This window comes from Hipposideros armiger, unplaced genomic scaffold (genome assembly GCF_001890085.2).
Source record: "Hipposideros armiger isolate ML-2016 unplaced genomic scaffold, ASM189008v1 scaffold_1017, whole genome shotgun sequence".
In the NCBI taxonomy this organism is placed as follows: domain Eukaryota; kingdom Metazoa; phylum Chordata; class Mammalia; order Chiroptera; family Hipposideridae; genus Hipposideros; species Hipposideros armiger.
Genome location: NW_017732367.1, coordinates 318255 through 328479, shown reverse-complemented (window position 1 = coordinate 328479; position 10225 = coordinate 318255). Strand labels below are relative to the sequence as shown.

Sequence of the window (10225 nt, the reverse complement as noted above, 5' to 3'; positions counted from 1 at the left end):
TGGCTGCTGGCCACTCAGGGTAGCTTACAGCAGACCCACTGCAGCCTACGCCATTTCCAGTGACTCACAGCAGCCCAACTCCAGGTCGAGCTGTTGTTCACCATCTTAGCTGTAGAGGGTGTAGCATCACTGGCCTATGTGGGATCCGAACCGGTGTCCCTGCTTCTCATAGTTCACGCTCCCAAGCCAACTCTTAACCAACGAGCCACTCAGCCAGCCCTGAATGTTGGTATTCGTGATGTTGTCCCAGAGGCCCCTTGAACTAGCTTCATTTTTTTGAGATTGTTTTGTTCTTTTGCTGTTTTTTCTTTTTACTTGGTGTTTTCTGCTACCCTGTTTTCCAAATCACTGATTTGAGCCTTTGCTTCTTCTAATCTACTGTTCATGCCCTCTGATATGTTCTTCATTTCATTTATTGTATTCTTCCTTTCTGACTGGTTCCTTTTTATGTTTTCTATCTCCATTTTTATGTTTTCTATCTTTTTGTTGAAGTTCCCCCTGAGATCACTGAGAATCTTTATAACCAGTGTTTTGAACTCTGCATCTGGTGGATTGCTTGTCTCCATTTTGTTTAATTCTTTTTTTGGAGCTGTGTTTGTTCTGTTCTTTCATTTGGGACATGTTTCTTTGTCTCCCCATTTGGCTGCCTCCCTGTGTTTGTTTGTATTAGGTAGGGCTAATTGTTTCTCTGTATTAGATAGGGCTGCTATACCTCCCAGTCTTAGTAGACTGGCCTTAGGTAGTAGGTGTCCTGTGGAGCTCAATTGTGCTGTCTCCCTGTTCACCTGAGCCAGTGCTCCTGTGTGCCCTTTGTGTGCTTTCCTTTTGTAGTTGAGCCTTGGTGCTGTTTGCATGTCAATGAGCGGGATTGATTCTCAGGCTGATTGGTAGTGAGGACTGACCTTGACTACAGTGGAGGAACTGTTGTGCAGGGGCTGACCCTACAGAGCAGGGTTCACTTTAGCAGGGCTCTGGTGCCTGCCCAGTCTGCTCTTTAGGTGTGTCATCCTAGGAGGCAACCGACTGATGATCTGGCTCAGCTTGGTCTGAGGCAGGCTACTATGTGTGCCGGCCCTGGAACCTCCTGGGAGAGCCCCCACTGCAGCTCAAATTCAGCCACAGCCTGTGCCTTGTTCAGGGCCACCAGGCACGAGCCACAAAGCAGTTCACAGATGTCAGCCACCCATGCTAGGTTTGGAGGTGCCTCAAGAGGCTGGCTGCCTTTAGTGCCAGGCTTAGGGTTGCTCAGCAAGAGATATGGGGCACACCAAAGCTAAATGCTCCTTGTTTGATGTTTGTGAAACTTTAAGAGATTTTAGGAAAGTCTGAAGCATGAACAAAGACAGCCTGTTTGTATGAAAAGCAGCTTGGGTAGGCCTGCAAATTGAGTGTGTGTGTGTGTGTGGGGGGGGTCTCAGGGATTCACCAGGGTGGGGTGAACAGTGTTAGCCAGGTTGATGGAGACGCACATGTCAGCCCCCTTGTCTGCATGCAGGGAGGGGAGAGGACTCAACAAAGAAACAGTGGGTTCTGCCAGTACTTCTGTATGGGAGATAGCTGCCTCTCCAGCCCACTGAAGCCAGACAATTCAGTTTCTCTCCGTATGTCCCTGGCACTGCTTGAGCCACTGCCGCAGCTCTGGTGCTCAGAGTGAGCAATTCTGTCAGCGAACAAGTCCATGCACTGGCCCTTCAAGAGAACACCTGGGACTCCAGCAGCCCTCCTTCCCACTCAACCACAATCTCTGTCGGTCCTCACAGCTGCCAGAAGTTGTGGGGACCTCTCCTCCCAGTACTGGAACCCTGGGCTGGGGAGCCTGGTGCAAGGCTGGGACTCCTCGCCCCTCCAGGGGGAGTTCTGCAGCCGAGACATCTCTCCTGATATACAACTGCTACACATGGGTGTGGGAACCAGTCGGCTCTGCATCTCTGCCCCTCCACCAGTTTCAAGGTGACCTCTTCTGTTTGTGCTCAGCTACAAGACCTCTGCTCAGCTAGACCCCAGGCGACCCTCAACAATGGTTGCTCTGCAGTTAGCTGCAACCTTTATGTGGCCTTGAGAGACGGCAAGGAGAGCGTCCACCTACTCTGCCATCTTGACCAGAAATCATGTGAACTTTTTAATTGTAGGTGTGGTGAGGGTTTTCCGAGTCTACAGTTTGTGTTGCTGATCATCTGCTGCTTGAAACCCCAAACCTCTGTGCCTGCATGTATGTAGGACTGAAAGGCAGCCATCTCTGCAGCTGCCGTTTCTAGCACTTTTAGCACTAGGACCCCAAATATGTTGTCTTCACTTTCTTTTTTTCTTTTCTTTTTTTTTTTTTAAAGATTTTTATTGGGGAATTGGGGGGATGGGAACAGTGCTGGGGAATTGGGGGAAGGGGAACAGACAAGTCGCTGTCGTTTTGTTCTTCAATCTAGTTGTGGAGGATGTTGCTTCACTGGCCCAAGTTGGCACCATCATTGCGCTCTTCTCTGGCGAGGCAGATCAGTCGCCGGCTTCTGGACGGCCGCTCACTGCGGCTGCTGGCCGCTCATGCTGGCTGCTGGCTACACACGGTAGCCCATGGCAACCCACTGCCACAGGGACTGCAGCCTACGCCGTCGCCAGCGACTCACGGCAGCCCATCTCCAGGTTGAGCTGTTGTTCAGCATCTTAGCTGTGGAGGGCAGTGTCACTGGCCCTCATATGTGGGATCCGAACCAGGGTCCTCTGGCGTCCCAAACGAGTTCTTAACCATCGCGCCACTCGGCCGGCCCCTGTTGTCTTCACTTTCCACTTGTGAATCTGCGACCTATTAAGCCCCTGAAATAACTATTTCCCCAAGGGTTTCTGGATTCTTAATTCCAAGTTTGAGATTCCAGTGTTTGTAGCCAGAAGGCAGCCACCTCTTGGGCCAGCACTTTGACAGTGCTCGGAGCACCCAGTAAACATGGAGGATGGGAATTTAGTGTATAACAGTTTTTATTCTAGCAGTCATTAGTTGATCATGTACTTTGTTAAGCCTGTGCTAAATGCAGTTGACGCCAAGAGAAGGGAAGCTGCTGGGGCTGCGCATCTGAAAATTGTGAGAATTGCAGAGCTTCATTTCAAACACAGGGCAACCCGATCCCAAGGCCTGTGCTTGGAACCACTACACCCCAAGTCTTACTCCAGAAATTTCTGGTATTTGCAGTCTCATTCTAGAACAGCATTTGAATGCTTCTGTGAATCATCCAGGAAAGTGTCAGAAAATTTAAAGAGAATATAAACTTACCCCTCTGGTGGGGACCTTCGCCACATCTAGGCTTCCAGGAGATGTATCAGCAATGTTGAGCCAAATGTACCCTTTCATTCTAGAGAATGTCTGCCTGAAACGCCTGCCTCCTTTCCACCCTGGTCTGCTGAAATTGAAGTCTAGACGCTAGGGAAGGAAATTGGAAGGCCTCTAACCTCTCTACTTGGAGCCCTGACTCAGCCCGTTATCAGCCTTATCTTCACTCTCTTCTGGGATCCACATGGCCTTCCTGCCATGATATCCAGGCCTCCCTTCCTGCGGGCCTCTAACCTCACCTCTCCCCTTCCTTCTCTCAGAAGGCACCCCGTGTCCTGCGCAGGGGGGATCGTTTCCCCCTCCCACCACCTCTCTTTTCTGTGCTGGTTCCAGATCTCCGCACACAGTCTTGTCAGGCCCCTCCCCAGGAGGCTTGCAGTGGGTGGTGCATGGGCCCCACTGGCGTTGAATGTGGGCACAGAGGCAGCAGGACTTCAGTGTTCCATCACTTGTACTTGGCCTTAATGGAAGACTGACAGCTACATTGTGTGAGTCACTTCACTGTGGAGATCTCCTACTAGAAATACAATTTTTTCTAATGGGACCTAATATTTGATTAATTCAGACTACCTGCTGGCTGTAAAGTTGAACCTGGAAAGTGCTGCTATATTTATTTTTCTCTAAGAATAATACTGTGGCATTTGGAGTATCTGCATTTTATAACACTTTAGTTCATTTCCTTTTGTTCCTTATATCACCTCCAATGGTGCCTTTATTTTTTTTAAATTGCCAATATTTCAGATTGCACTTCAGGGAGAAGGAAGGTTCTCATGCTGCGTTCTGTCAGACTCTTAGAAAAGCACCAGAAATAAAATGTCTGCATTTGATGTTTACGAGTAATTATGTCAGTGACGCATAATATGGAATCAGATTCAGTTTTGCTTCCTATGGCCATTTTGGCAATCTCGTTAGTGGCTAGAGTGGCTAAAGATTTAGTCTTGGCAGAAAAATAACTACTGTGACTCAGAGCTCCAAAGGGGCAGGTGATTGACCAAAAGACCCCATTTTATTTTAGTTTAGTTTAGTTTTATTGGGGAATTGGGGAAGGGGAACAGCCAAGTTGTTGTCCTTCAGTCTTAGTTGTAGAGGGTGCAGCTAGCTCAGCTCCAAGTCCAGTCACCACACGGCCTCCCGTTGGCAGCTCGCAGCCGCTCAATTCACAGTGCCGTGTTCAGTCTTAGTTGAGGGTGGGTGTAGCCCACCATCCCATGCGGGAGTCGAACCGGACTCCTCCTTGTTGTTAGGAGCACGTGCTCTCACCAGCTGAGCTATCCTGCCACCTGTTGGCAGCTCAGCAGCAGCTCAGCTCCAGCTCAGCTCACTGGCCCATGAGGGAATCGAACCAGCGACCCTGTTGCTCAGAGTTCACGCTCTTAACCAATGAGCCACTCAGCCAGCCCCCAAAAGACCCCATTTTAAAAAGAGCTGGGTTTTACCAGGCTGGTGTTTGCAGGCATCTCAGCCAGCAACCTCGGAAGGAGGGAGGGACACGTCACACAGCAGTCTCCGCTCCTTGTCCCTCCCTCCTTCCTGTCCTTCTTCACTTCCTGCCATTGTATTGTTTGCAGTTTGCATCAAGGATATATTGAAGGCAAATAAAGAAAAACACAAATACTCAAACCATAAAACTAATTTAATTGCTATAGGTAAGCTTCAAATTTGACTTGAAACTTCCTGAAGCCAAAGATAAAAGAGAAACAGAATCACCAAGGCTATTCTAATTTTTGGAAGGAAGGAAGTATATCTGTTCCTACAAGAAAGTTCGGTGTTTGTTAGAACTTAATTCTGTTAGAACTTAATTCTGAAGGGCTTCATATGGGGAGCCCCGAGGGAGATGGGGACGGAAATTCTTAGGCATGTTCCTGTAGCCGAGGCAGAAGGGAGTCCATAGGGCTGTTCTTCAGTCAGTCCAGCACCGTCACACGGGACTCAGCCCCAGGCCTCGCGTCATGAACTACAGTTCCGGATCAATTCCACCATATCCTGTGGGGGCAGGGGGATGGCGCACGGGACAGGGATGGCAGGGTGAGAAGTGAAGGCATGGGTTCCCCTGTCTCCCCACATTCCTCAGAGCGGCCTTTCATGTGTTCCAGGCCTGCAGAACAAGCCTGTGATCCCGGGGAGGGGTTGGGAAGAGCCCCTGTTCCCCTGCCTCTTGCCCCTTTATCCTTTACCTGTGGTGCAGAAAGCAGACTGCTAGGCCACAGGCTCAGTTTTGGGTCCCGGAGCTGTCTGGGAATGCCAGCTGCTCAGCACCCAGGGGGCTGTGAGAGGTTTCAGCTTCCCTGGCTGCCTGTGGGAAGGGGAGCTGGGGCACAGCGTCATCCCATTCCACCTAGTCAGCTTCCAGAGGCCTTTGAGACCTCACAGGAACTTAGGTCATGCCCTAGGTGAACATTATTTCAAGAGAGGCTGTGATGATGTGACTCAAGTATGTATGTGACTGGGGTCCAGTTTGACCCAAAGAGAATTTGGGGCACCTAAAAAGATGATCCTTGCATGGGTGTCCTAGAAACATTATTTTCAGGTAGGGTTTTCTCTCGGAGTGGTTGACAGTTTGAAATGATCCTTACTCCAGGGGTTTTTGTTACTCGCTAAGAATTTTGTCTGTCTGTTTTGAAAACAGGGCAAGCAGTTGCTGTCATTGAGAGGCTAGAAGAGGCAGTGAGCATAACGAAGAGCCACCTGCCTGGGCGGGGTGCTTGCTGTGCGCCCTTCTAGCTGATCTCTTCACCCCTCAGTTTAGCTGTCCGTACAGTGAGGACATAGTAGTGCCTACCTCATAGGCTTGTGTAGATGAATAAATGAGTGCACGTGTATAGGAAACTTCTCAAACAGCGCCTGACGTGTTGTTAAGCGCAATAGGTGGCAGCAGGTGCTGTGATTGCCGCTGCTGTTGTCAAAACAGGGAGCTTTTACCCAGATGGAGGCGGTGTCATCCGTGCACAGAGCAGGACTTACAGGGATGCTGACACGCAAAACCAAAGTCCCTCAGACCTGGTTGGTGCTTGACTCACTGCCTGAAGCTCTGTAGCTTGAAACACTGTGAGATGATTTGGGCCTTGACATTTTTCAAGGCAAGTGTGCTACGCCCCCAGGGTGGCCATGGAAGACCCGAGTCATACACCTGTCCAGTGTCTGGTGTGGAGCTTTACGGGTTTCTTGTGATGAGCAACACAAAACGAACTGAAATGTTTCTGCAATAACTAAATAAAATAAATCACTGATAAATTATTTGATGAAACAGTTAAAATTAGAATACTCTTTACCGGAGATAGATTTTACTTATAGAATGGCTAACATACGGACATTCTTTCAGTCATATTCTGGACCTAACAAGAACCACCAGTCTGTTGAGAGCACTGCTGACAAGATGTCAGGGTGAGGAAGAAGCTTGTCTGGTTTTGCAGGCCTGCAGCGTGGCTGAGTCCTCGCGATGGAGGAGAACCCAGGATACAGCTGTCTCATGCTTCCCGTCCTCACTTCTGGCAGCACGTGTTGCTGCCCTCTTACCTCTGGAGACACAGCCTCCACAGCGTGGCCTCTGATCAGCTCTTGTCCATCAGAGCCAGAGTCAATGAGAAGGGGCCAATAAGAGTTCCTTATTCTCATTGCCAGCCGTATGACAGGCGCTGAGGATTGGTCTTGGGGTAGATTTGGCCACCCCCTCCTGGGGAAAGGAGGCTGGCGACCCCTGATGTGCTGGCGACCCCTGACGTGAAGGGGCTGGTGTAAATCTGATGGAATGAACGTTCAGCAAAGAAGTAATTTTGTGCATACATAGACATAATTGCCCTTTGAAAAGTTGTGTAGAAATGTTTAAATTTACTCACCTTCGATTATAGCCCAAAAAAGGATGTTATTGAAAACAAAAGCTGAAAGTATTGACCAAGATAAGAATCTATGAGTTATAACTACTTGAAGGCTTTACTATGTTCTCTGATTTTAGCCTGTGAATCACTTGAGCTCTAAGAGGGGGGTTGGCTGAGTCACCTGGAGGCAAAGGGAGACCCATAGGCCAGTGAGCTGGGGTCAAGGAAGTGGCCGAAAGGCAGGCCAGCTGCCAGCGCGTGTGGATGTGCGTGTGTCTCCTGGCTGCATGTGGGGCGAAGAAATGGTTCAGAGTTAGCCCGTCTGGAAAGAATGCCATTATTCATCTTCTACTCTTATGCTGTTACACTCCTGTGCTATTACATTCTAATACTCTGTGTGGCTCTTCCATCACATCACCTCCTTCAGGATTGACAAGCATTAATAACTTCTGCCTTTTCTCCCTTTAGACCACTGCTCTTCCAGACGAGTGAGCACCTGGCCAGTAGTCCCGCTCTGGGGGACATTATTCCATTCAGCATTGCCATTCAGTTTTTGTTCACGAGAGCACCAGCTGAGCTGAAATCCCCCTTCCAGGTAATAACGTGAAGCCACAACCCTCTTAAGAGCCTGTGACCACAGAGCTGTACTCCCTGAATGCGTTCCAGGCCTTCTCTTTGCCTCACTTAGTCATGGATTTCTCTTAGCAGTGAATCATTTAGGAAGGAAAACTCCCACTGCGCTGCCCCTGCTTTCTCAGCAGTGTAAGAATTACCTGGTGAATCCAGAATTAGCCCTTTAAATAATAATGACACAAATAATTTATGTTTATAAAGCTTTTTTGATGGAGGCCCCGTTTCCCTTGCTGACCCACCTTCCACTGGCAAATCCACAAGGCTCCTTGGGAGTTTAGAAGGGGCCCTAAGGGCCGTGCCACCTTCCCTCAGGCAGGTGCTCAGGGTACTCCCACCTTGGGATCCTTGAGAACAGGTTTGGAACCATCATTTGCTGCCATTCACTGAAGAATGTGTGTGTGCTCTCTCTTCTCTAATTGTGTCTCATCCCTGCAGAGGGCCGAATGGTCCCACGCTCGCTTCTCCCAGTGGCTAGACGACCATCCATCTGAAAAAGACAGGCTCCTCCTCATCAGGTAAAGCCATGTTTGGGGCACCTGTTTGTTCTAGAAGCTCAGGGAAAGCAGAGATTGCAGGGGAAGAGGGTAGACATGTACACGCGATGACACCTCCTGTGGCAGGCCACCACAGTGCACAGGCACATGTGCTGGAGCCCAGACAGTCAGCACTGTGGACACAGCACCCGTGTTCTTCACCCCACATCTCCACGTCCCTGTTGGGCGGGCCCTGCCTCATGCAGCCCAAGAGCCTCGTGCTTCGGTGCTGGAAACCTGCCTCGGCTGTGAGAAGACCTCTTGCCTTAGCTCCACATTTTCTGCTTCATTTCCATGTGCTGCAGTTACTGAATTGATGGAGCACAGATGTGAGTCAACTTAAAATTCTCTAACGTGCTCCAGTTATTAGTAGAAAACAAGGGCAGTCCAGTAGCCACTCAGCACACGGCCTCCACACACACCTCCTGCACCCCAGCCACGCCGAGGCGGGAGCGTTAACTGCGCATGTGACTTATTAAGCGTCTCTTTCCCATCAGCATTCTCCTCTGAAACTGCTCTCCAAAATCCCCAGAGGCCCTCAACACCACATCCCAGCCTCCGTCCTTCCCTTCCACCCTGTGGCTTTCATTGGAGCTAACCACCATTTCCTTCTTGAAACCCCTCATTGACTGACCGATCAAACATGTTTTCATTGACACCACTGTGCTGGGCCCTGAGGACACAGGCTGCCCTCTTGACAGGACACCATCGTCATCTGTTTCTGTCCTAACCTTTCCGGCCACTTTTTTCCTTGGTCTCATTTGCTGAGTTATCTTCTGTCCACTCCTTACATGCATCATTTCCCAGTTTGTTCCTGGCTCGTTTCCTTTCCCTTCTATCTGTATTTTGGTCCCCAGGTAAGCTCGTCTGTGACTCCAGTGACCTCTTCCAGCCCAGTGGCTCCCAGGTCTATGACTCACCTGATTGCGCAGGTCCTCCGGTCAGCAATCTTGCATCATATGTCAGCACTCAAAGTCCCACAGAAATCTCAACCGCAAAATGTCAAAAATAAATCATCTTCCTCTTAAGCCTGCTCATTCTGCTGGACTGCCTCTTGGCTGAGGTGTCATCATCACCTCTCCGGCCAAGCTGGACAACCTGTCGGTCATCTCCCGCTCCTCTGCCACCCTCATCCTCCAAAGCAGTCAGTCGTGGCTCTTGCAGCCATTCCGAGCTCTCCCGGGGGGTCCTGATGCTGTTGACTGGGGAGCGGAGCACAGGCGAGCCTTCCTCAGCCTGAGTACCGCCAGCAACTCGGGTTCCCCCGGCCAGAGTAGGGCTGATGTGTGCCGCGGTTCCCAACCATGTCCGCACATGAGAATCACCTACAGGCTTTGAAAAGTCCTGGCCTTCAGGCCACAGAATGTCCAGGTGTGGGGCCTCGCATCAGGCAGTTCCACAGCATGGCCAGGGCTGAGACCTGCGGCCTAACTGTCAGGTGAGGCCTCACCAAGGAAAGACGCTAGCAGAGGCACTGAGAAACATTAGCCTGTCGGCTCCAGGGGGGCACTGAGCCCTCGAGTTTGGTGCCAGAGCCCAGGTGAGCCACTGGCCCTCCAAGCACCTGGTGAAGGGAGCACAGGCCCCTGTCTTCATCGATGCTCATCTGTTAACTCTGGTCAGCTCTGAGCGTCTGACCAGGAAATGGGAAAGATGCCAGGCGACCCTCCCGCAGTTCAGGAACTAGGGACCCTGCCCGCAGAATGCGTCTGTAGGTGACGGGGGCCTCAGCCTGGGCCTACTCAGAGACTGCGGTGTCTTTGTGGAGTTTTTGTTCCGAGTCTCAGACTCACTCAGCTACAGCCCACTTGATAAGAGAAGAGGATTTAGGACTCAGTTAACTGAACAGGGTTCATTTTTGTCTTCTTACATTGGCGTGAGTTCATCCACAACAGTTGTCCTGTTGTGAACACATCAGAAATCTGTTTTCTTTT

General features: G+C 50.3%; 1 protein-coding gene across 1 annotated transcript in view; it reads left to right on the top strand.

Annotated features, from left to right (window-relative positions):
- The window catches only part of COG5 (component of oligomeric golgi complex 5), a 191061-nt gene that overhangs the window by 172180 nt on the left and 8656 nt on the right, over nucleotides 1-10225 (top strand). Inside the window, exons 15-16 of the mRNA XM_019631601.1 lie at nucleotides 7594-7720; nucleotides 8194-8273. Coding sequence (XP_019487146.1) covers nucleotides 7594-7720; nucleotides 8194-8273 — 207 coding nt within the window. The remainder of the gene's footprint in view (nucleotides 1-7593; nucleotides 7721-8193; nucleotides 8274-10225) is intronic.